The sequence below is a fragment of the Toxoplasma gondii genome, chromosome V (assembly GCF_000006565.2).
Source record: "Toxoplasma gondii ME49 chromosome V, whole genome shotgun sequence".
NCBI lineage: Eukaryota > Apicomplexa > Conoidasida > Eucoccidiorida > Sarcocystidae > Toxoplasma > Toxoplasma gondii.
Genome location: NC_031472.1, coordinates 721,537 through 747,195, shown reverse-complemented (window position 1 = coordinate 747,195; position 25,659 = coordinate 721,537). Strand labels below are relative to the sequence as shown.

At 49.5% G+C, this 25,659-nt stretch overlaps 4 protein-coding genes across 4 annotated transcripts; 1 reads left to right on the top strand and 3 right to left on the bottom strand.

Annotated features, from left to right (window-relative positions):
* Positions 1-1,452: 1,452 nt before the first annotated feature.
* Positions 1,453-13,262, top strand: TGME49_212970 (protein kinase (incomplete catalytic triad)). Its single transcript, XM_018779584.1, has 12 exons — positions 1,453-3,981; positions 4,613-5,382; positions 5,765-5,857; positions 6,539-7,154; positions 7,505-7,613; positions 8,198-8,398; positions 8,591-8,706; positions 9,216-9,433; positions 9,804-9,896; positions 10,904-10,996; positions 11,443-11,550; positions 12,195-13,262. The coding sequence occupies exons 1-12, from the start codon at positions 2,271-2,273 to the stop codon at positions 12,360-12,362; spliced, it is 4,296 nt and encodes a 1,431-aa protein (XP_018637868.1). The 5' UTR covers positions 1,453-2,270; the 3' UTR covers positions 12,363-13,262.
* A 335-nt stretch (positions 13,263-13,597) lies between these two features.
* TGME49_212960 (hypothetical protein) lies at positions 13,598-18,894 on the bottom strand (the record flags this gene model as incomplete). The annotated part of the gene is made up of 6 exons (XM_002371004.2): positions 13,598-14,605; positions 15,199-15,320; positions 16,595-16,679; positions 17,106-17,258; positions 17,840-18,081; positions 18,754-18,894. 6 exons carry the CDS (start codon positions 18,892-18,894, stop codon positions 14,095-14,097), a joined length of 1,254 nt encoding a protein of 417 aa, XP_002371045.1. The 3' UTR covers positions 13,598-14,094.
* Positions 18,895-18,902: 8 nt separating this feature from the next.
* TGME49_212955 (hypothetical protein) lies at positions 18,903-20,666 on the bottom strand. The gene is made up of 2 exons (XM_018779583.1): positions 19,919-20,666; positions 18,903-19,025 (listed from the first exon to the last, which is right to left on the bottom strand). The coding sequence occupies exons 1-2, from the start codon at positions 20,306-20,308 to the stop codon at positions 18,942-18,944; spliced, it is 474 nt and encodes a 157-aa protein (XP_018637867.1). The 5' UTR covers positions 20,309-20,666; the 3' UTR covers positions 18,903-18,941.
* Positions 20,667-22,593: 1,927 nt separating this feature from the next.
* TGME49_212950 (ADP-ribosylation factor family protein 2, putative) lies at positions 22,594-25,441 on the bottom strand (the record flags this gene model as incomplete). The annotated part of the gene is made up of 5 exons (XM_002371003.1): positions 22,594-22,731; positions 23,251-23,331; positions 24,129-24,291; positions 24,870-24,980; positions 25,377-25,441. The coding sequence occupies 5 exons, from the start codon at positions 25,439-25,441 to the stop codon at positions 22,594-22,596; spliced, it is 558 nt and encodes a 185-aa protein (XP_002371044.1).
* Between the last annotated feature and the right edge of the window lie 218 nt (positions 25,442-25,659).

The window sequence follows — 25,659 nt, the reverse complement described above, 5'->3', positions numbered from 1 at the left end:
ACAGGTCGGCTACTGCACTCGCTTCTCAGCACTTCAGCCACGGAAAGTTTACGCTTCGTAGTGCGTGCAACGTCAGCTCGGTGTTACTTGATTCCTGTCAGCAATCGAGAAGTGCACTTCACATTGTGTTGCCCGACAGAACTCTGTTCGCAAGACGAAGTGTGGATCAATTAGAGACAGCTGCACGAAATACAGATGCCATGGGTGTAACGTGGCAAGAGACAGCTAAAACTCTTCTGACATCGTGGCGTCATGACTCGGCTCCCTTCCCGCGACATATCACTCTGGAAATGTATACACAGGGGACGGTGAAGTCTGGTCACAATGCCGAGTTCTGCGCACCTTGAGAATATGGACAATCAAGAGTATAAGGTTCAGACCAGGAAGGAAGGTCGCTATCCCGTTTCGTGCCAGAAGCTCGAGGTGATCGATGAATAGCTTCGCCGCTTCTTGTGTTGAACGGGGAGCAACCTTGGATTTGGTGTGGCGCAGTGTTAAAGTTTTTGCAGTCAGAGGAGAAGCTGCCAATTAGTAGCACAGGGTTTTTGTCTCTTGATCAGAACTGTCTTGTGCAGTCCTCCGTGAGGGACTAGGCTATCTACGAGCCGTAGCCTCTGATGTTTCACAAGCTGTCACCGTGAAACAACTGCCGCAAAAACACGCGCTACGACTAAAAGTGCGGTTCATTTTAGCAGTCCAAACCGTTCCACACCTGCTGCATCCGGAAATCGCACTCCGGGTTGGTCATCTACACCGACGAAAATACTTTCCTTGCCTGGTGGAGTACCGACGCGGAAACGGAAGTTCCAAATTGGTGTTGCCTTTGTTTTTTAGGGATCAATTTTCGGAGGTCTATATCTCTTAACTGAGGAAGGAAGAGAAGGACATCCTTGGATTCGAGACAACGGATCCAGGCGCCCTTTTCGATATCGATAAGAACCTAAGTTCATTTGTTTGCGTCGCTTGTAGGCTCAAGGCTAACATTCAAGTCACACCTAAAGTTATTCCATAAACAAAAGACCCGTGCAAAATGTCTTGGTTTCGCGTCGCATGTAGACTCCGCAGCTAATATGCAGGCATCTGTATATATACACACATGCGAATACTTTCAAATCCATTTTCGTGTAACAAGTGACATGCAGACGACAGGCAGGTTGCTGGCGTTTACAGGAAGTCGTATCTTTAAATTTTCGTATGATACGTGTACCCGCGTGGAAACTGTGTCTTTCCTACCGGCTCTGCGACAGAGCCTGTGTGGTTGACGGTTTCTCATGCGTGTTCTGCTCAAAGAGAACACCAGCCACACTTGGAAGCAAGAACGCTTCCCCTACCCGCGTTTTGCTCCCGCCGATCTTCGGGGTGATCCAACGCGTGACTATGCGTCGCGCTTTGGCTGGGAGGTTGGCGGCAGCCACAATGGAGCCATTTTTCGCAAATGCATAGAATCTTTTGGTTTTATATCGGAAGCTGCAGACTCTACCACTGTAGGGCCGCCAGCTACTTTGTAAACACGTTCGCTTGTACTTGGCGAGTGTCTACAGTCAACTCTTCGGAACTTGTCGAGTCTGTTTCGTTTCGTAGCCTCATAACAAATTGTTTGATATAATTGAGTGCACTGACACATTCTCAATACGAGTGGTTTGGATGTTTCTCCCATGTATTTGAGTAGTTCGGATTTTTTCCACGCAAAATCTTGTCTTGGTTCGGTGAGCGCGCTTCTACCTGGCGGAGCTCAGCCGATTGCGTGTTTCGTCATCATGTGCAAAAGAAACGGAGCAGAGGCAAAACACAGAACTCGCAGACTTATTAAACACTCGATGAAATGTGCATAAAACGAGTACTGCTTATGTGCGTGCGGCGCTTGTGATCGCTCGAATTCTCTCGGCAACAAGTTTTTTGTAATCGGCCCTGAAGTCATCGGACAAACTACGATCGCCTTTTTCTTACCACATAAATATACGGATGTGGGCACGCATGCGGCTTTCTGTGTGCCACTTCTCGCCTGCCACGCTGACGCTTCCGCCTTCACTTCCGTTATACGGGAAAGTGCCTGCTTACCATACATTGCCTTTCTACACCAGCTCAAGGGGCTTACATGCTGTCTATGTTTGCCTTTTCCACCTGTGCGTTTGCAACACCGTGGATGTTCTCTGACACCAATAAGGAGGCGGCACTGTCGCATAGCCACAAGGCGTCAAGAGAGGAATTCCTCTTCGGTTCTCCAATTGTCTCATAAACCAAGGAAAGAGGAACTGTTCTTTTAGGGGGAAATGGATGACATCATTGCGAGCTCCAGTCCAGAAGCTTCTTCAGCGCTGGACTGGCTAGCGAGTGTCCGACGCCGAGAGCAGTCCCTGCACTGCAATTCCCTTTACTGCCCAGAAACAACTTCGTCTCGCAAGACGACCTTCGCTCCACCAAAAACGCCACTGTCGTCAGCCCAGAAGCCACAGTGTAACAGCAAGAAACATGCGGACCCAAAGAACGCCTCTAGTCTCCCAAGTCAGGCTAGAACACCAGGCGGTGCTTTAGTTTACCGCAAATGCGTAGAGAAGAAAGACGCCAGCAAAGGGAAGAAACGCGACTCGGCAAGTGAAGAAAGAGAAGCCAAACAATGGCTTTTTCAGGAAAACCCGCAAGTTTACCAGGCGGTGCACTCGCTCTGCCTCCAGAGGGACAGAGAAAAGCGAGTCTTGCACACCCAGCGCAAACAACCCCCGGCATCATCCCCCTCGCCTCCAGAGAGGGCCGACAACGGGGCTGTGTTCCGAAGGGAATTCGAAAAGTCAGACAAAACAACGGAGAACCGTCTGAAGGCCTCAAAAGGCACTGCGAGAGGCAGAGACAACGGGCTGAGGAAAGTGCTTGATCAAGGATTTCCCGGAGTGCCTGACCTGCCGCTAAAGTTCGACTCCAAATGTTCAGACACTCTGAGGAAGCCGGAGACGAGGAGAGATCCAGAAAGGGAGGACGTCGCCTTCCCAGCTGAACGCACTGTCGTGACCCTCTGGCGAATCCCCCATCACGGAGACAGAACGATTGCGAAAGCTCTTATGCCGAAAAGTGCCGGTGGACTCTTGTACCGTGTCCTGTCGGGGGGAGAAGTTGTTTGGTTTGCTATCCCTTCCAGAACGAACGAGCTCTGCGTATCAAGGGAAGGACCCTTCTCTATTCAGCCTCCGGAGGTTTCCAGGATCTTGAAAGAAATGTCCCAGAACGGGTGCCTCCCGGCTGCCGGCAACACGCTCTTATTTTCTGCCAGCTGCCAAATTCACAGACTCAACAACACAGAACGAAGCACAGACGCAGCTCTCCATTTCTCAGGAACAGAGGACCAGGGAGACTCAGAAGATGTCAAGACAACCTGGGAGAAGACAGGCAACGCGACACTCCTGGAGCATGCGATAAAAGCCAAGCGACTGCCACCATCGTCTTCGAATGTGCCCATCGCTGCCTGTTTGTATACATCCTCGAGTTCCACGCTGCTTCCTCTCTGCCATGTGCCAGCACCGCGTCGGAGTTCGTCTTCGCACCTGGCGCATCCAAAACAGAAAGCCTCCGATTTGCTCCATGGACCCGAACGTGTCTGTACTTTCTCGCATGCCACGATTACACATGACGGCAGCAAGTCGAGTCCGTCGAAGACAGCCGAAACCCATCAGAAAGTAAAATCTTCCCAGCCACTCACAGCGACGGATGTCCATTCTACCAATTGGCAAGTAGACGTGGAAAAAGACATGAGTGAGGAAAAGGATCACGAAAGTAACGGAGAGTTGTGTCTCTGTGAGGTTGCGCTGAGCGCGTCGACAACAGCGGGGACCTCTGAGTCTACTCAGTCTTCCTCTTTCGCGGGAACCGCAGAGATTTTCTCCCAGCCCTCACTCGCGTCGCTCGTCAAGTTCGCAGGCAGAGCAACGCGAGTTGAGGGGAGACAAAGAATGTACAGAAACACGTCGACAGTTCTCGGGCACGGCTTCTCGGGTAGGACTACACGTGCACACAGTGATCTCGAGAAGCAGCGCGTGTCCGCGGTGTGACTCTAGCTGTGAGATATAGACAACCAAAACTCTGCATGACTGCTGTACGCCAGCCATACACTGGACTGCTGTATTCGACCATCCTTGAAAAAAGAGGCGACGAACTAAGTACATACGGACAAAGACAGAACTACGGACCGAGGGGGTCAAGCAACAATGAGACGGAGAATAATGGTAGATGCACATCAAAAGTCATGTTGTTCTACTCTTCAGAGAAGATGGTGATCGGAATGTTAGACGCATCGCAAGTTGTATTAGAGCAAGTACCGGCCACATTTGCACAGAAAAGTAAATGTGACTGAAGCAAAGTCGCTGCACTGTGGTAGCAGCAAATGCACGTTAATCGTGCTCTTGTCTCGGGTAAAGCGAATCTTCTGCAGAAGTGCAAACATCTATGCACGTCTGTGTACGTGCGCACGTCTTTGTTTCTTGGGACTTCCCCGCTCCACAGTTTCCACAGCTGTATAGACACACACGAAGATGAATACAGGGGCATGTCTCTTCGGTTGTCCTCTGGATGCACAGTTTCGTGGACGTGTGTTTTCTGGGCATATCCCTCCCGCCCTCGCCTTCAGGAGACGTGAAAATTTTCAAACACCGTAAGACGCAAGAAGTCTTCGCTCTGAAGACCGTTCTCAACGAGGAAGAGCGCATGCAGCGTGGCTGGCGATTCTGTAGCTGGCGAGGCAGGCGGACAAGCCCAGGTTCTTGCCCGGAAGGGACGTTGCTCGGTGACTCGCAGAAATCAGGGAAAAAAGGAAATGGTAAGACACAGAGAAACGTGGGCAGCGGTGAAAATGTAGACACCCTGGGAGATCCAGCAGGGCAAAGAGTCGCGACAGATGCAGACAATATGCGGGAAACGACGGAGAGCACCGGAAGACACGCAACGGAAAGTAGACGCCCGAGAGGCTGTGGAGGCGAGGCGACGCGAGGGAAGCCTGAAGAACCAAAGACGACCAGAAAGAAGTTCGCGAAGGCTGAGGAAAAAGACAAAGAGATGAAACGCGATCTCCAGGCCATCATGGGAGAAGGCGTGTACGCGTGTCTCTCTGCCGATCACCCTGCCATTATCAAACTCGTCGAGTTCATTGAAGACGACGAAGGCGTTCACTTAATCATGCCCGTCTGCAAGGGAGGCCCCCTGAGCCGCGCAAGTTTGCGAAAGCTTCTGGGGCCTAAATCTTCGGACCCCGCGATGACGTTACATTCAGCTGAGAAGCTCGATCAGGCTGATGGGGACGTCACGGCCTTTTCACCCTGGCAAAGCGAAAAAACAGAAGAAGAACGAAGATGGAAAAGCTGGGAACGAGTCGCGAAAAAGTTCACCTGGCAAATTCTCAAGGTACAAGACAAATACACACACAGGGTAGAGAAGGACGATTCCTGAAATCTGTCTCTCCGTTCAGGAACATATAGCTAGACATACACACACAAGACATGCATAAATACATATACGTGCATGTACAGTGGAAAGTTCATGCAGTCACAGTACGGTGTTCCTCTCTGTTTCTGCATATGCATAAGAGAATGTGCAGAATCATGTGACCTGCCTTCTGGTTCATATCCTGGAAAGGAGAAACACATTCACACTTTCAGGGACACGAGATCCACAAGACAGACATATTTTCTGTATGCCTCCATATTCAAATCACATATTGTATGCATGTGTTCTAAAAGCCGAAAGTTTGCATGTATGCATGGCTTGGCGGAGAATTGGCTTGCAGGCCTTGAGGCACCTTCACACGCAAGGGATCATCCACCGTGATATTAAGGCGCAGAATTTCTTGCTGGTCGAGCCGTCGCATCCAAGACTCCTTGTAAGGATCTGTGCCCACTTTGTCAATGTACACCTTTCTCATGGCAATTGTTTGCGTGTAACTCGTCTCCAAGGAAATACAGTAACTGGCAAGATAGGTTCAGTGTCACTTCCTAGGGCTCCTACTCACTGACGCATATCTTCAGTGGGCGTACAAGCATACACTCGGAAATTGTCGAGATCGAGATATTTCAGGAATACCATATCACCCCTAGATCAAATTACCCTTCAGAACGACATATGAATGATTTGTTTAGAGAAGTCAGAAGCATTTGCGTAGGTGTCGTTGTGGAGGTGCATATTTCATTGCTGCTTGCATCAGAGCAGACAGGACTTCGTATTGAAACTGGAAAGGAGGGAGTAGAACATGTTGTAAACTGCACGGCGAGGCTCGGCGGTGTCTTAAGTACGAGTAGCCGGTTTGAGTTTTTGCCAGTGTACCATGATTAGAGTGACACCCTCCACCTTCGATGCCATTTACTTTCGCCATTTTGCTTGCCTACGAGCAGGAAAAGTAGAACTCTTTTCGTCTGAAGCAGGTGTTTTTTCACGCGGCTGACAAAGTGCCAGCCATGTTTTCGGCCCCCTGTCGCTACGGTCAGGTGTACGTACACTGTCTCCTTTGTGTTGGGGCGGACGACTTTGGGCATCACATGGAATGTGACACTGTGTGCACACGCAGCTGATTGATTTTGGATTTTCTCTCTTCACTTCCACGAATGCCCTCAACCATCCCGACGAGGGCACTTTTTCCGAGCTGAAAGAGCGAATCCTTCAGAGTTCGAAGAGTGGGCAAGAAACGAGCAGGTCTGGTCCGTCTTTCTCACAGCAGCTTCATCCTCCGCAGGATTTGCCCTACCTGCCCCAGACAAAAGTGAATCCCGAGACACCTGAACCTTCCCAAGAGAGAGAGAAAGAAGATTCCTGGCCGCCTCCGGCAAACGCCACTCTTCCCCCACGAAACCCGACGAAGCATCCTTCGGCTGCTGCCGTGACTTACGAGGAACGATCTCCGGAGCTTAAGCGGGGAAGATGTGGAAACGAGATGCCTCCACGCCGAGAAAAGAACCACATCTGTCTGGGAGAAAGTGCTGCGAAAGACGCGGGAGAGCTCCCACCACAAACAGGCGGGAAAAACCCGCGAAGGGAAGAACTCCCCTTTACCGGTGACGCCTACTTTCTCTCTTGCATGACACGCAACACATGGAGAGGACCCAGTGCACTCCTCAGTAAACGTATCGTTGGAACCCCGGGGCTGCACCCGCCCGAGGTTCTCCGACACACTTCCTACACTCCAGGTAGGCAGTTGAAACCCGAGTTGAAATGAGCACCCGATTTGTCAACACAACCTAACCACGCGAAGCGTGGTTCGTTCTGGCAAGACAACAACGCAGTGGAGGAGCATGTTACTAGTCGAGGTCGGAATGCAACTGGGGCTTTGGAGGCAAAGGAACCTCTCGAGGATTCCCCTGACGAAAAGGCTTCTTTTGCCGGTTCCCCTGTTCCACACTTTCAGCAACGAGAGGAGACGACAAGCATGCGTTTCAGGTGGACGACGACACTGTAGTAAGGCTTAAGACTGTGGTCGAAAAAGGAGGGAAACCTTAACTTGTGTGCTTTGGCAGTGGGTGTGACTGTGAAACCTCAGCAACGGACATGTGGGGCTTGGGCCTCGTCATTAACGCTCTTTTGACGGGGACGCTCATGCCTGGACTAGCCAGCAGCGGAAATCTGCTTTTCGACGAAATGCATGACAGGTTTGGTTCCCTGAGTAAAACAGGAGACGTTTATCGTTTACACAAACAGTCTGCATGCACCCCAAACTGAGAAAGCGGTGAAACAACACAAAGTGACTTCTGCGGTTTCCTTACATGTACACGCATATATATATATATATATATATATATATATATATATCAGGATATACATCTATATGTGGAGGAGGACCACACAGTGGAAGCGTGCAATCTCTCACATGCAAATGAATGTGTGCATCGATACAGCAGAAAATGTAAACACCTTCTCCAAAACATAATCTGTACGTGTATCTGTGGGAATGTGGTGAAGGTTGCAGCTCAGCCTAATATCATGAAATAGAAGGAAGCAGACACACCTATCATCTGCATACAAATGATCCATCCAGCTTTGTATATGTTCGCTGTAAGGATCAAATGTGACCCAGGACTCAACGATGTGCTATGTTCACTTAAGCATCCACTTCTCCATCTATCCACCTTTCTTTATCTTTACTGTCGTACGTATACATATTTACGTGGAATAAGCAGTTGCACAGTTCATATGCTTGGCGGGACGTTTCTCCTTTCTGTTTCTGTGCCCCCAGGGTTTTAAGTCCCGCTTGTCGCGACTTCCTTGAGAGGTGCCTGAGACGGAGACAAAAGTTGAGAATCACAGCAACGGAGGCGCTCTTCCATCCTTGGCTTCAGGAGGAGCGACAGGCAGAAGACGCGAAAATTCGTCTTCTCGTGCACTGCGCACAAAACACCGATTCATCCATTCACAAAATGATCGATAATCTGCGCAGGTAATCATATTCAAACACGTCTGAGGAAAAGATCTTGTAATCAAGAAAACAACGTAAGAAACAGACCTCCCAATAAATGCCGTGCGTTTGCTTTTTTGGCGATTTTTTCTTCCTTTCCTCTCTTACGCTGTGCGAAGAATCCAACAGAAACAGACATAGGGATGCTCACACTTTTTCATTCTTTCTCTTCAGCTTTCCACTACAGTCGCTCTTTCACCGCCTCTTCTACCTTCTACTCGCTTACGCCTTGCCTCCCTCTGAAGTTCCCGAGGAAGTCGAAGTTCTGTTCTACGCCTTTGATAAGTCCAGTAAGAGTCGCAAAACCACCCATACTATATATATATATATATATATGAACATACAGATGCATAGAAACACTCGCCTTGTTGTTAGATGTGTGCATGCAGACCTCCACGTTCATGTTCGGAATATGCAGTGAGACTAATATGGAAATCGATGTAGTGCATCAATAGCAGCAGGGTTAGAATTTATTATGTTGTATGCTACAACAGCCTCTTTTGTATTCCTTCCTTCGCTTTTACGTTAACATATATCCATTCGGTAAGATGTAGGATACTGTATGAATGTACTTATTCATTGCAGGATGGTGGCGATCTGCAATATACATGTATCTGTGTGGAGCGAGATGGACGAAGAGAGAGAAAGTGCTGTGCCTGTGTGTAACAATGTAAGAATTCTGTGTGTACATAGATGTATATCTGTAAAGAGAAAGCTTTGTGATACATTCGTGTGACCTACGTGTTTGATTGATTTGGAACCCTTTGCCTGTTGCCCATTTTCTCTATTCTTTTTCTAGAGAGAGGCATGGTTTTCTATGACGACTTCGTGTCGACCCTCAAAACCCTCGATCTGTCAATTCGAAATCCTGAAGCTCTCGAGATCTTCACCTCCATGTACACCTCAACGCGGACAGTCTACAGTTCCCAGGGGTGCTGCCTCCACCAGGCTGTCCACGCTCTGGAGTTTACGCCTTTTCTTGCGGGTGTAATGGATAAGCAAGTGCTATTGCATGCCGTAAGACACACAGAAGAAAGACCGGACTTTCAATCATGCGTTGATGTTTATACCACGTACACATAAATACACTCCTCTGGAAAATTACATACACACGAGAGCACATGAGTCTACATGTTAGATGTGTGGACATTTTTCAGGAACAGACGGGGGGGCTACACTTTGTGTGCATATATGTAGAAACGTATAGACATCTCTATGTGTAAGTACATAGAGATGTCGATTGACCCATCTAGCGAGAACCGAGCTTTTGTTTCTTCGTTTTCCCTGCGGAGACGTGAGCGGTACGCTTGTCTACCGTCCTTGTGGCTAAAACAAATCAGAAGTCCATCTGTGTTGGTGCGCTTGCCGTTGCTTCTTAATCCTGCAGAACTCCCTGAGACGCATTTTCTGTCGTCTAGATCCCTCGCGGAAGGGAACTGTGGCTGTGAGCCAAGTGATTTCTTTGTTGGGATCGGAAGGGGTAAGTCGAATCATTTGTTGTTGCCACTTGTCTTCTTTTCCCGGGCTTTTACGGTTTAGGTTGTGTGTATAATTCGAGTGTAGCTAGCAGCACCAGTCAAACGAGGGAACTCCAGAAAAGGCACGAGTCTATCTCTACCACCCATACGCAGAATGTGCCATCCAATGAGTGTGTCTGGGCTGAAAGCAAAAAGTGGACTTTGATGCGACTAGACATCAGAAGCCACGACTTCGACTACGGGGCTGCATTAGAAGCGACTGCTCCGCCCATCAGCTTTAGCGCAACTTAATATTGCGTGCAGAGTAACTTGCGTTTCCGATAAAAGACCCAAATGTTTTCCGTCGGGACATCTACATCTTGATTGGTAATGAATTGGCGTAACAACTACAAACACACTTTAGTTACTTAAGGGCCAGCAAGACAGATTTTCGCAGCTCCGCACTCTACTTATTTGAGATAGAACCTTGACAAGGAGATTTATGCACATCACCCGTCATCTATCGAGCTCAGCGGACCAGCATTGGGCCTGATATTCTGTATCAACTGTTTTAAAGCTGTTCTGTCCTTGCTGACAGAGGTTTCATGGCGTTTGCCTGGTGCCTTGTATCTAGTCAGCTCAGGGCGTAAATAGGACCAGACTGGTTCAAGACTGGTACCACGATACAAGAGGTCGCGCAAACTCTTGGGAAGACACACTCGGGACATCCACGACATTCTGGTCCAGAATAGTCTGTAGTTTTGGGCGAGCGTCTCAAAGACGGACCACATTGCCTGCAGTCGTAGTTGCTCGTATCGTGTCTAAGGGGGGGTGCGTACACAAAATGCAAAATCGGCAGCGTAGACGAGGGTGGGAAACGGCACTCGCGGGGAAACCCATGCGTCAAACACACACCGTAAGACTGCTGTTCTTTCTGCAATGGCGGAAAAGGAGATGCACGAAACACTAGCTCCATGATGACAAATAATATTCTCATCACACTCCAGTCGAAAGTGATGCGTTGTTCCAGAGACTCCGAGATGAGCTACGCCACTACTTGGAGGATATGGGAATAGAAGCGAGAGGCTCTTTTTCCTTTGAGGATCTGGCCATTGCGCTTGCGGTGAGATTCTTGGTTTCTGCATTAAAACGAGTGTGTAACCAGCTGTTCGTTTCCGCTCCTCTAAACCGGTAGTCCAACTCGTAGTACATACTCCCCAGAAAAAGCTTATTACTCCTGTCTCAGAGATGATAACTCCCAGTACAATCGTACTGACCATACTGGCACCTGAGAAAAGAAGGGATAGACCGCATCAGAAAAGGTGGGAGAGAAGTGGAGAACGAATGGGCATTCGCGCAAGGAGTAGGTGCCTCAGAACGCAGAGACTCCAAAGGTGAGAGACGTGAGTTTCAGAAGGCAGAGCAGCAACATCTATAAAAGAGAAAAACACAGAAACATGGAGGATGGGTGGATGTGGATTGCGCTGACGATTCGACAAAAACAGCGCAGACTGTGGTTCTGAGCTCTTTGATTCGTTCGCTTGGGAGCCAGATGGATTTTTCTCGCAGAAGAAGAACGGTCTGAGGACCATAGGCTCCAGTTCCGCTAATTTAGTTCGTCAACAGGCGATACTCTCACCACCTGGAGAGAGGTGTCGGTCTTCCCAGCACGGCAAAGTAAGTCTCACATTTTATTTCTGTTCACGGAAGCTGCTCCTTTCGATTTAAGCTGTACAGTCCTGGGTCACCGACCATTCGTACCGAGGAACTGCGTATCTATCTTTGACAATTACAGCACACCGTCTTATGTCGGTACTCACGATTCCGATGCCACAGTCACCTTGACGGCAACTCGCGCGTGTCGCCAGAGGTTCAGAGTGTTGCCTGGTCGGCCCATCGCAGAAAAGCCAAGTTAAAACATGAGGTTCGCTCAAACAGGTGCGGGCCAACCGTCCAGCTGCGCTGATTTTACTCTAGATCTACATTCCTGTTGTGGTACGAACTATTTGCGTTTTTCTGGTCAAACGCTTTGCGAATGGTTCGCCGTTTCGTGTTCTGTGACAAACAAACGGGTTTAACTGGAAGTTGGGCGCCACGGAGACCCGCAGTACTCTTGGTCCCCATTTTCAGCGACCTCTGGGGTCTTTTCTTTCCTTCGCTTTTAGCGAGGGCTGTGCAGATCAGAGAAAGCCAGATATATCGTCACGTTCGGGGTACGCCAGCCACCCACTGTCGGAAGCGGGTGTCTCAGCTGTGTGCCCAGATGGGCAAAACTGGAGACTCACAACGAGGATTCTGTGGTTGTGGCTCTTTCTATGCAGAACGTCTGCTCTTCAAATTGCTTAGGTCGCTTGCTGTTGAAGCCGCTAAGCTTCTTTTCTGCATCTTTGTCTCCGCGTGGACGGAAGCGGCGGGAGGGCACAAAAGGCTTTCTCGGAGGAGGCGGTTTGCGCTCCGAACGCATGTTTGAGATGCCGGAGTTCCCATGAATGCTCGCCCTCTGCATGCAGCCAGGGGTCGTCCAAACACTCTATGGAGAAGTAGAAACGCAACGAGACTCTCCACATGAACCTTAACTTTCATTGATGCAACCCAAACGGCCCAACACATCCTCCCTCCTCCAGCAGAACAAACACACATATCTACAAATACTGTATATATGCATATGCATACATGTGTGTATCTAAATGTGTATGCATGATGCATGTGTACATGCATGTATCTATATACATGCATATTGCACAGAGGAACGCATGTCGACGGATGTATCCGAGACTCAGCTGATATCTTGACTTGAGTACAAGGACTTACTTTTGACTGGTGCGGTTCTGTCTCTTTGGATGTTCTCACACGTGGAAAAAAAGTGAGCAACGGCATGTCCACATCCGAACACAAGCCTGCTTCACGTGTGACGGGAGGTGTACGGGGTAGGGGCGCTGTAAACCGAGAGAAGCGCAGCGCTTACTCTCTTCTCTGCTCGCTGATGTTTTGTACCTCGCGTTAAGCGCAAGTGCTATTTGAAGACCTGATCCGCGCCAGAGGGAACTGTTTGTTTACTTTCGCTTGTCATGTTTCGAGGAAACGCGTAGATATCCGTGTACACATGCCTCTACACGCTGTACGAATGCACAGTTGTAGAGTAAGGAAATGTGAATCTTTGCGGAGATTCTTTATGTAATTGCCTTCCTCTTGTCTCTCATATCGTCGCACTGTGTGTCGCATGTTCGGGGTTCTGACACTGAAGCAGCGCTGCATGCACCGCAGCCGTTCATCCCTCGTTTCAGTTCACACCCGGCAAGGCCAACTCCGCGATCTTGTCCATGCCTCCTCTTTGTGGTCTACAAAGGACACAAACACTTCTTCGTATTCTAATTATATATATACATACACACACGCGTATATATATATATATATATATATATATGATGTATATCAGGTGAGACCAGTTTGCGGAGGCCGTTGAGCGAAAGGCCTCCTGCGCTCCCAGTCTAAGCAGCAGTGACAGTAATATGGTTTTGCCATCCATTATGAAGACGTTTTGTGAGTCGAAGTATCGCTATCGCTTCATATTTTCGTGTATATATATGTCTGCGTTCAAGGATACACATCTCGAGACTGCCATGTATGTATACATGTATATATATAGAGAGAGATAGATAGATATAGATATACGTATATCTTCTTGGAGAGGGACATGTAGAATGCCTGAAATGAGTTGCTGAGAGAGCGGAGTAAGGCCTTAATTTGGAGAGCGTTGATGTTTGAAAACAGGAAGTGAAGTCCATATGACCTGGGCAAAACAGCGCCCGATGAGTAACGACTTCACTTTTTCTCTCGAGTGACAGAAAAGGCACCTGAAGGAACCGCCTCCGTGTTTCCACGACGCTCGACTCCGAAAAACTTCGAAAACTGCAATCCGCTGTGTAGCCGGCCTCCGCCGACATTCCCCGTGCTCTCTCCTCAAAACAGGACGTCGTCCATCCATATAAACTTCACACGCATATATCCTACGGAATATCCACCATAAACACAGGTTGGATACTTCTTTTCGGTGACCCTAGATATCTCTGTATCCGCGTCATTGCCCTTTATATATACATGACTATAGATGAATATAGGCATGGGTGTAGGTGTCGCGCTGTCTGAAATACATGTCCTTCTTTCCACTTGTTTCTTGAGGTTTCTCTCCACGCTTAGCATCGTCTTCCTGTTGAGCGCGTGTCAGTCGTATCTTCGCTCTCGCTCGTCCTTGGTTGTCCTTCCGCGGTCCGCCCGCACTTTGTAGTCTCTCTCTGACCGTCCACTTCTCTCTTTGTCTTCTTCTCGCCTCCAGTCGCGCTCGTGAGTGTGATGTCGCATGCCTGCCCCGTAGTCTTTGTAGCTGCCTCTGGAGGCGCCGCGTTCGGTTCTTCTCGACTCGGAGGCGCCTGCATGGTGCGTCTCGTCTCGCCTTACACTCGCGTAGAACGGCAACGCGTGACGACTGTCGCGGCCGTCCACCTTGCTCGCGTCGACCTCCCGACTGCACGCGCGCTCCTCGCGTTCCCGGCGCACACAGTCCACGACTTCCTTGCTGTCTCCGCGGCCGTTCGCTTCGTACTCTCTGTCTTTCTCTGCGTAGCGGCTCCGATCTCGACGCGAGCTACTTCTCGTCTCAGCCGACGCACCTGCATGCCAGCTGCCTTCTCGCGTCGACCGGCTGGGCCTGCTGCCGTCAGCGCTCTCGGGGTATCTGGCGCAGAACAGCAGAGGAAGAGGACGCGCAGTAAACGTGTATGGACACAGAAACGGACAGACACTGCATTGAACAGTTCTTTTCACGGGGGAGCATGGGGAGCAAACGCAGAAAAAGAAGGTGGAGGAAAGAGGCGTCTTTGCGCCGCTGAGGCAAAAGAAAAGCACTTGGACGACGGCTCTCTGACACGCAGGCCGAAGTCTCCTCGACGTATGGAGCTGCTGTGAACAGACGGCGGAGAGAAAACTGGAAATTCACGATCCTCAAAAAGATTTCATTGTGTTCCTGCAACCGTCAACCCGCCACGAATAGGAGACGTCAAACTCGAATCGAAGCGCAGAGGCGTCCACTCGTAGGAAGAGATGAGAGTATCTCGAGGGAGAGAAAGAGATCGATACACACGAGAACAGAAGAGAGACAGCACGCGTCGTCGTCAACTTCGAAGGTTCCAAAACACACAGTCCATCTCGAATACACGACCCCGGCACACAGATACAGATACACACACAAAAGTATATAATTATACACAAATGGGGAGCGATGTGAATGTAAAGAGGCGGCGACACTGAGGTGAACTTTTGGTTGCTCACCGTTCATTCGGACCGTAGTAGTTTTGGGCTTGCCTTGGTGAACCAGACACTCGAAGACTCTCGAGCTGTTCGCGAAGAGAAGTCACTTCTTGCTGAAGCTGGTCGCGCTCCGCCGTCACTCCCTACGAAAGTTGAGAGAAGCTCGGAAAAACAGGATCTACCACACTCACTGTCAACGCGAGGCCGAGCCAGAAACATGCGGGTCGAGGGAACAGCAGGGTACCTCAGTTCGAGAGAAACAAAGTCTGATTTGAGCGGACACTCAGAGACCCACTAACATCTTTCTGGCCGCAGTTCTCCTGCAGAGGTTGGAACTCGCGGAGCAATCCGAACCTTCGATTTTTCCTCGAGCTTGCACAAGCACTCGGAGGCAGAAACATCGCCAGGAATGCCAGCTGTCTCGCCTTTCTCTCAGTCTACTCTCCCGCTTTTTCGCTCCCAGTCTCCCTGGCTCACTCCCTCGTTCTCTTTTTCCCTTTCTGTTTCCGCACAAAGTCTCCCGCTCCCCTGATGCCCATTGCATCTGAGCTCCACGCGCACAGAGCAAGAGGTGAAGATAAGCATGCATCTTCACACGCACAACGCATGCACCCACATCCAGAATGGATCTACAAATGTGAGTGCGAGCAAATGCCGACACATCCTTCACATATATATATATATATATATATATACATGTATATCCACAAGCAGATATAAGCAGAGTACATATGCAAGTGTATACTCACCTGTTTACCTCTAAATAAATATACATATAAACATATATATATACATGTATATCCACAAGCAGATATAAGCAGAGCACATATGCAAGTGTATACTCACCTGTTTACCTCTAAATAAATATACATATAAACATATATATATACATGTATATCCACAAGCAGATATAAGCAGAGCACATATGCAAGTGTATACTCACCTGTTTACCTCTAAATAAATATACATATAAACAGATATATATATATATATATACATGTATATCCACAAGCAGATATAAGCAGAGTACATATGCAAGTGTATACTCACCTGTTTACCTCTAAATAAATATACATATAAACATATATATATACATGTATATCCACAAGCAGATATAAGCAGAGCACATATGCAAGTGTATACTCACCTGTTTACCTCTAAATAAATATACATATAAACAGATATATATATATATATATATATATATATACATGTATATCCACAAGCAGATATAAGCAGAGCACATATGCAAGTGTATACTCACCTGTTTACCTCTAAATAAATACACATACAAACATATATATATGTATATATACATACAAGTGTGTGTAGAGCTAAGGCACGCGAGGAAGACTGTTTTGTCTTCGGCCCTCTGAGTGGATCTGACTCTACAGGCAGAAAACGTTCTTCCACTTACTGCGACGGTGGTGGAGAGCTCTTGAAGTTGGAGGGCCATCGTTTCATTGTCGCGATCCATGTCGCTGTTCAGTTCGCGGAGTTGCCTGAAAAAAACGCATGCGGCAAGATTGTGCAGTGGAGTCCCGCGCCTACTCCACGCACACACGCCCACTGTCGCTGGGCATCTTTCACACGAATGCGTAGACGCAGAGTTGCATGCCTGAGCACCTTCAACTTCTCCGTCCACCTGGCTTATACACGAATGCATGCACATCGATCAACGCATCTACATCCTTGTCTACGCGACAGTACATTCACATCAACACAACGACATACACATATACATGCATATACATATACATATATATACACATACATATATATATATATATACATCTGGATAAAAAGAGAGACTCCTACAGATATGCACGTTGAGGTGTACAGGTGACACTGGCATGTCACAAAAAGCTCTCTCCCGAATGTTACGTCGAGTTTCGCTTTTGGCTGTTCGAGGACTTTGTGTGTCTTACCTGAGTTCCCCACGCAAGAAAGCGACATGTTTCTTCAGACCCGCAACTTCGACCGTCAGAGGCTGCAGGTGCGTCTCGGCGAGAGAACGGCCCAGCTCGTTGTTTTCCTCCTGCAGAGTTTTGCATTTGTTGATCAGACGCTGGCCCATAACACTGCACCAGAAAGAAACCACAGAGAGAGAAAATCGTGTCTTGCAACTGCAGGGAAGTACAAAGAATGCAAAAATATATACATATATATATGTGGATATATATGGAAAAACGTCGGTATCGACACACACACTGGTTCTACACTTGCAGACACATATTTACATAAATATATACATGTATATATATATATATATGTATACCTGTATTTACATGTTTTTTGTGTATATTGAAAAATGGAGATGCGGGTGGTTGCAAGGCACTGCTGGGCTTCTGAGGATTCAAGAGAGGAAAGAAGTTTCTTGAAGACGCGTTTCAATAGAAAAAACACCGTTCTCACTGGCGACCGCGAATACGCCTCTTCTCCAGGCGAGTGGACGCTGAAGGATTTCACTCCCCACACGGAAGTCCTTTCTCTCAAGACCCGGAGCGCCTTGCATAGATTTTCCGAGACAGTGTGCTAGATCCAGGAAAAGAAGAATGGCGAAACAATACTTAAGTTGACATCCCGAGAGAGAGTCTTCGACTCAGGTCGACACTTGCAGGGACTCTGGTCTGTCGAAGTCGCCTGTCAGATCTACGCCCACCTCTGGCCCGAGAAGTTCTGCGCAGCGAGTTGCTCCTTCGCGCGGCGGAGGAGCGTTTCTGTGTCGAAGAGTTTTCTCCGGAGCGTCTTGATTTCCAAACTGACGGCAGGGTCGACTACGACGGTGCGCAGGCGATTGCTCGCAACATCGTGACATGCGCGATACTCGGAGACACACGCCCGAGTCTCCGCGAGCTGCGCCTCCAGCGAGGCGATAAGCGAGAGCTGCAAGTGCTCGCGCTTCTGCAGGGAACACCGAGCAAAGAAGTCGAAGAGAAAGAGACAAGTTGTTGTGAGAGAGAGCGTCGGGAACACAGTCGACGCGAGATCAAGAGAGAGAACGCGGGGGAGAACAGGGAAGAGATCAAGAGAGAGAACGCGGGGGAGAACAGGGAAGGGATCAAGAGAGAGATCAAGAGAGCGATCAAGAGAGAGATCAAGAGAGCGATCAAAAGAGAGATCAAGAGAGCGATCAAGAGAGCGATCATGAGAGCGATCAAGAGAGAGATCAAGAGAGAGATCAAGAGAGCGATCAAGAGAGAGATCAAGAGAGAGATCAAGAGAGCGATCAAGAGAGAGGTTACGCGGGAGACCAGTGAAGGAAACCGTGGGCGCGACGGAGGGTGTAGATGTTTGCGATCATGAGATTGGTGCGTCCGCCTTTCGCGTCGCCCCCCATCCGGACCCATTAGCCTGCACAGATTTCTGCGGTTTCGCACAAAATGGGATGACTCGGCGAGTCTTCTTTCTGCCACCACCAAAATGCCATTGACTGAAGAAAAAAGACAAACGCGTTATCCCTCTTGGCTTCGTCAGGAGAACAGTCGATTCGACTACGGAGGCAAAACAGATGAGCAGGTCAGACTTTCTGCCCTGAAAGTGAGTTTCCAATCTCCATCACTCTTGCTTCCTCACCTTGTGCTCTGCGATCACTTGCAGCAGCAGCCCAACAGAGGGGAGAGGCGTCTCAGATTCTTCCAGGGAGTCCGCAGACTGGCGGTCCTCGCTCTGGACAGCTCCCGTCTCGACAGCTCGACTGTCGCTGGAGACTTGCATGGTCGCGCTTCGAACAGAAACAGGAAAGGCAGGAAGTTCGTTCTTTTTCACACAACCAAGCGGCGCGTTTCAACTGCTCCCCTCGTTTCCTTGACTTCAACGCCTCCCGTAGCCTCGGGCGTTCTTCTAGCCTGAAGAGAAGAGCAGATGGAAAGTGGAGCGCGCTTCTCCTCAACCGCTTAGCTGGCCCGAGCGAATGGAGAGAACAAGGAGGGAGGCCAGAGCCGGAGAAAAAGGCAGACGAAGAAATCGCTCGACAGAGAGAAGAGAGACGAGTTGAGCAGTGACCGCGCAAGGACGGACCTGCAGCAGAGGTTCCAGGAGAGACAGAGAGAAAGAAGGAAAGGCCTTCGTCAGTCCGCGCCGTCTCCCAGGAGAACAGGCGGGCAGACGAGCATGCAGAGCGACGGCGCGGGGGGGCGGACGGGGCAGAGGCCAAAGAAAAGCGGGGGAAAGGGTGGAAACAAAGGAGGTGGAACGGTGGAAGAAGAGAAGAGGAAGAAGGTAAAGAGGACGAAGAGAAAGACGGGGAAATAAGCGAGGAGGAAACAAGAAGGCGCGGCAGAAGGTCGTCTGTCCAGTCCGTTCTGGAAGGCTTGCGAGTTGTCGCAGCGCCGCTTCTCGCTGCTTGACAAGAGCGAATAGGGAAAGAGATGCGCGAACAACCCAGACGAGCGAGGAAGTCAAACACATAAAACAAAGCTCTCCAGATATAGGAGCATGCACATATATATATATATATACAGTGCATATGACTGAAGATAAACATGTATATATATATATATATACGTGTATGTAAATAGAAATTTTGGAGGAGATGAGGTGAGAGTCAAGAGGCAGGAAGTGTAAAAACGAGAGAAGAGGACTATCTTAGGCGGGAGAACTTTCTCTCTTCACGAGCGTTCCGGGCAGCGCTCGCCTTTTGGGAGGGCAAGGCATTTCAGATCAGCGAAGAGAAAAGAAGCCAAGGCAACGATTTCTGTTGAAGGAGAAAAACGCGCTTTTTATCTTCTTTTGCCGATACCTTTGACGAGAATATCGCCTCTCGCCGTCGCAGGGAGGCGACGCTCAGCTCCCGCCTCACACTCCAATGAAGCGAGGAAGTTTCGCCGCAAGAGGAGGTCCGAAGACTGTTAGGACACCGGAGAAGAGCAGAAAATCCGTGGAAAGCAACAACTTTGTCTTCTCGCGGAGAGGGAGAGTTGAACTTGAAGGCGAGGCCCTCCTCTATTTCTTTGCATCTGCAGGGAGAGCGACGGGGGCAGAGGTGGGCGAATTTCACAGGAGTCTGCGAAGGGTGCCAAGCACAAGCGAAAGAAGAAAAGCGAAGAAGAGAGAGACCGTTTTTTTCGACGGAGAACACAAGCTCAGCAAGAAACAATCGTTCTTCCTCCGCGCAAAGGAACGCATGCATGCACCCCCCCTCAGTGCGCCTCTCCGCCGGTGACACCACACAAGTTTAAGACGCCCAGTTCCTTGGAGACAGCATTCTTGCGACCCCTTTTTTTCCTGCCATGTCGTCTGCGTTATTTCTGTCCTTTTCAAAACGCGTTTGCCCAGCCACGAAACCCAGTCCTCTCCCTCTTACTCACGAGCTGCATGTATCTCCTTTTTCCGCACCACCCGAGAGATCCTGGCGCATCTGCTGCAACGTCGCGTCTGATGAAAATGGAAAGGCCCAGAAAGATCTGAATCACCGTGTGCTGTGTTTTTAGAGGGAGAGGAAAGTGAAGGAAAATGCAGAAGATCGAAGCTCCTTCACTCTGTGTGTCTATAGAGGAGAAGGAAAGTGAAGGAGAATGCAGAAGATCGAAGCTCCTTCACTCTGTGTGTCTATAGAGGAGAAGGAAAGTGAAGGAAAATGCAGAAGATCGAAGCTCCTTCACTCTGTGTGTCTATAGAGGAGAAGGAAAGTGAAGGAAAATGCAGAAGATCGAAGCTCCTTCACTCTGTGTGTCTATAGAGGAGAAGGAAAGTGAAGGAAAATGCAGAAGATCGAAGCTCCTTGAAGTACGAACAACAGGCGCTGGCCCACCATTGTGGGGAACGGGTTGATTTGTCTGTACAGTTTGCACACACGGACTGATAGCGAGATGTCTGAAGTGAGAGCGAAGAAAAACGCCCCTGTGGCATTTGCGAGGAAACACCCTGAAAGGAGAGTTTTCGAGGCGCTTTGTTCTGTGAAGACACACAGGTTCTCTGCATACCGTAGAAAGAGAGAGAGGAGAAACAAGAGTGGATGAGGGAGAGCGGGGGGGGGGGGGCGGGGAAAGCAAGGAAGGAGAACAAGAACGAGAGAGGAAGAAATAAGGTAGATAAGAAAGAAGGGGACAGAAGAAAAAGGGGGAACATAGAAGCGAGAAAAGAACAGATAGAAGGAAAAAGAGAACGGAGAGGGGAAGAAAGACAGAGGAGCACGAAGGACGAATGAAGAGAGTGAGCGTCGTCACAAGTCTCTTTCAAACAAGAAGCGACGCGCTGTATGGTAAGTCCCATGACGCTACCGACGCTCTCAAGAAGCAGGAAGTTCAAAGAAGCTTTTCTGTAGTCCTGGAAAAAAACGCTTGCATAAAGCTGCTTTCTGGATGAATCGATGCAGGAGACAAACGGCTGAAGATTGGAGAGAGTGGGCAGGGAAATATCAGCTGCTGCGAAGAAGTCGAAAGGTGAAGACGAGACGGTGAAACAGGGCCCCTTAGTCAACAATCTCTCGCTGGAGAGAAGCGAGACTGCTCGACACTCCAGAGAGCCAATGCGACACAGAGAGAGAGAGAGAGGACGAGAGGAAGAAACGGACAGAAAAAAACAGAAGAACGTGAGCATCAAGAGAAGAAAAAAGTTCCAGGATGTCTACGACTTCCGGAGTAAACACATGAAGAGCAGCGGCCCCCCAGTTAAACAGAGAAACGCCTGTGTTTCGAGCCGTGCGAGTTCATTCGCGAGTGCGTATCGAGTGTGTCTCTTTCCTTGTCGAAAACAATTGCGGCATTGACAAGTCTCTCTCTGAGACACAGAAAGAAATGTTTTCTTCCTCAAACAATCTGCCTCCGCATGCGAGAGCGAAAGAGTGACAGCACAGCTAGCAGGCCCGAGTCCTTGAAGCTTCTCCCAAGAGCCTGCTCCATCCCCAGGGTCTCCTACGACGAAGATCTCGCATCTCGGTCTCTGCACCTCTATTATTCGTGTATCTCTCTCTTCCTCTCTCGACACTCCCGGTCTTTCTCCCTCTCTTTCTCTTTCTCTCCCCTGCGTTTCCCTTGATTCTTTGTCCTTTGTCTTTTCTGCTGGGGGTTACAAAGGCGCGTCTCGTACTTTCGACTAAACTCGAGGAGCGGCGATTCCAAAAAAAACAGACCCCTATGTCACGACGAGAAACAGCGTCGATGAAAGAAGCGACAAAGCTGAGTGTTGCTGTTCTCTCGCATGTGCCATGGGGATGTGCATGCGTCTTCCACTGCAGGCTGCTACCAATTTTTTTCTCGACGCCGCATGCAAACAGGTTCTCTGCCCACAGAGTCGCCTCTTTCCTCACGCGTGTCGCCCTGAGAGTGACAATCTGGGGAAAAAGATTTAAACCTTTTGCTGGAAAGCAGACTCTGCAAGACATCTCTCGAGATCCTCGACGGTCGTGGGATGGACTTCCCTTGCTGCTTCTGTGGAGTCTCTGGAGTCTCTGGAGAGTCGTTGGCGAAACAAGCCTCAACTTCGGACAAACATTCGCGAAGAAATGTCCTCCACGAGCCAGTGAATTCCCTCCAGAAGACCGGCGCCCTCCCAGGCGCTGCATGCAGCGATGCTCCAATGACGACTCTCTTTCATCGCATCCAGATCAAGCGCCTGCATGGAGAAAAAAAATCCGAACAGAACACCGCAAATGCGCCTCAGCTACTCTTTCACAGTCACGTCCACCCGTTACACACAGAGCCCCGCGGACAGACACAGGCCTCTGTGTTGTGTACTCGCAGGCATGCACCACTTGTAAATCCGTAGGACGTACTCACCTGTACATCTGTATCTAACCAGATGTCTACATGTCTACGTATGTATAAATATACCACAGCTAAATATATGCATGTATCTATACACCTGTGTCGACACACATCTCTCTCTCTGTATATATATATATATATATACATATATATATCGATAGATTTGCGTGCATGCAAATGTGTGTATACTTGGACATATATGTCCCTATATGCTTCTATGTATATGTATATTTACGCAAATATGTGTACACTTGCCTCCCCTCGGCTCGTGTGAATTACGAGATACATAGAGATGGTTCCATGCATATCTAGCTGTACACTCTCCCGTGTGGTGGACATTTGCCGTTCCACCGCGAGAGAGTCTGACCTGCGAAATTTCGGCTGCTGTCATTGCAGAGGGGACGTCTTGCTTGTTTGCGAAGACGAGGAGCGTCGCTCCTGCCAAGCGCTGAAGAGACAAGAAAGAGAGGAGATGGACAAGGGGGGGGACAGGGGGAGGGGGAGATAGAGAAAAAAAGTCAACGAGGTGCCTTTTCGTGTTTGCGTTCTTCCGCTCCCTTAGCTGGCTCTCGACTTTCTGAATTTCCTTTTCTTCGTTCTTCCTCAGCGCTGCATCTCATCTCCTCGCGACCCTCTCTTTTCTCGTCTCGCGCGACTGCGAGAGACTGTTCACCTCGTGTCTCGACTGCAGTCTTGTTCGGGCCATTTCATTTGTGTGGACTTCCTTTCGACTTGAGTTCCATTCGTGAATCGCTTGCGGAAAAGCGAGGAAACAGTTCGAGACAAAGTTAAACTGGTAACTGAAGGTCTCTATGAAACATCCTTTCTTTCCAGTCAGCGTCAGTATCCACAGCCTGGCCCCCACAACTCGTAGGCGCTCTTCCTGTCTTCACCATCACTTGCTCTCCTTCTGCATGCTCCCCGTCCTGTCTTTATCACGACTTGCTTTTGGAGAGGCTTGTTATCTTGTCACTTTTCTCCCTGCATGGGTCTCCGTTCTCCCTCTCTGGCAGTTCGCGTCTGTTGTTCACTGGCAACTCCTTTTCCTCCCCGCTTAGCTTCCACCGGTCCTTGTCTGTCGCCTTTTCTCTCTTCTTCCCTCTCCGGCTGTTCCTCGGATTCCTCGCCAGCCTGCGTCTCTCATTCGCTCTTCTACTGCTTCTCAACCTCTGTTCAACTGCCTCGTTGGCCGCCGAGGACCGCGTCTTCAGCGCGCTGGCGAATCCCAAAGAACGCAGTCCTCACTTCCTCTTTCATCAGTTTGTGAAGCTCCTCGCGACAAATCTCCAGACGCGGCCGGTCCGCAGAGTCCACCACCCACACGACGCCGTCTGTCTCCTCAAAGTAATTTCTCCAGAAGGAACGAATCGTTCGCTGGCCCCCAACGTCCCAGATGTTCAACTTGTATCTGCAAAAAAAGAAAAAACCTCGCGCAAGACTCCTGACCTCTCAATTCACAGTGCCCTCAAAACAACACACAAACTCACATACACTGACATATATATATATATATATATATATATATATATATATTTATGTATAGTTGCACCTGTGAGCATGCATGCGTGTGAGTAGCACACGCGTAGTCGGAGAAAGGAGGACGTCTGTCGACGGTAGAGTGCAAATTGAGCCTTTCCACTCAGACATTCGGAAGAGAGGTCGATGCAGGGTGAGTCTCCACGTCTCCATGGCCGAGATTCGTTTCGACAGACTGTCCAGAGCCGTGTTCTCTTGGTATGTGTGAAAGCGAGTGGAGCTATACTTCGTACACATTTGTGCATGCATGCACGAGCAGAGACATACATACACGCATGCATGCGAACATGGTGGATCTATGAGAGAATAGGAAGTGGTTTCTCAGGAAGCTGTGTACATCGGTGCATCTTGTCGGTTCTGTCGCGAGTGGAAGCGATGAGCAGAGTCCTCGCTGTTTCGTGGTGTCCAGCGCGCACAGCGTACGACCCGCGATGCTGAAAATCAACTCACCCCTGGAAGGCGAAGGTGCTAATGGAGAAGCCGAGAGTCGGCGAGACCGTGTCCCAGTCGTCTCCGTTGATTCGCTTGACAATCGTCGTCTTTCCTGCGTTGTCCAGACCTCTGCAGAAAGCCGAAGAAGAGCCAGCCCGCATCAGCGCATGCAGCAGGAGATACAGGCAACGACGCATGCAAGGACGCGTGCAGCAGCGGGAGTGGAGGAGGCAGGACTCACGCGACAGATGGCCACAGGGGAGTAAGGGGACGCGACAGCGGTGTGCAGCGTTCAACTTTTCGCGAGAAGCAAAGAGAGAGCCCTTTACTTTTGGAAGTTATGCCTTTTCAGAAAAGCAACATACAGCCCAGCGTCGCGGACAATCTCCGCTGATCACTAAACACCTGCAGTACGCTCGTGCTGTTACCACTGCGAAGCGCGGAACTCGGTGTACGTACACCGGAAGCGGTCGGCCTCGCTACATGGTTCGGCGGTTCTCTCTTTCTCCCTACACCCTGACTCACAGCATCAGGAGGCGAAGTTCTTTCTCCTTCTGCTTTGTCTTCCGCAAAACCTTGAGGAGCACCATGGCGGCCGTTTGCGTGGGAAGTGGAGACAAGCAGACGAGACCGCCTAACACCTCAGACACATTTCCGAGTCCCTGTACGTACACCTGACCAGGCGAGAGCAGCTGCGCCTTCCTCGAAAGAGGTGATAACTAGGCACTGGGGCAGGCAACATGCCCACGCGTAGAGCGAAACCTTCGAAGTGAATTCTGATGCCCAGAGAAAGATTGACGAGTTCTCT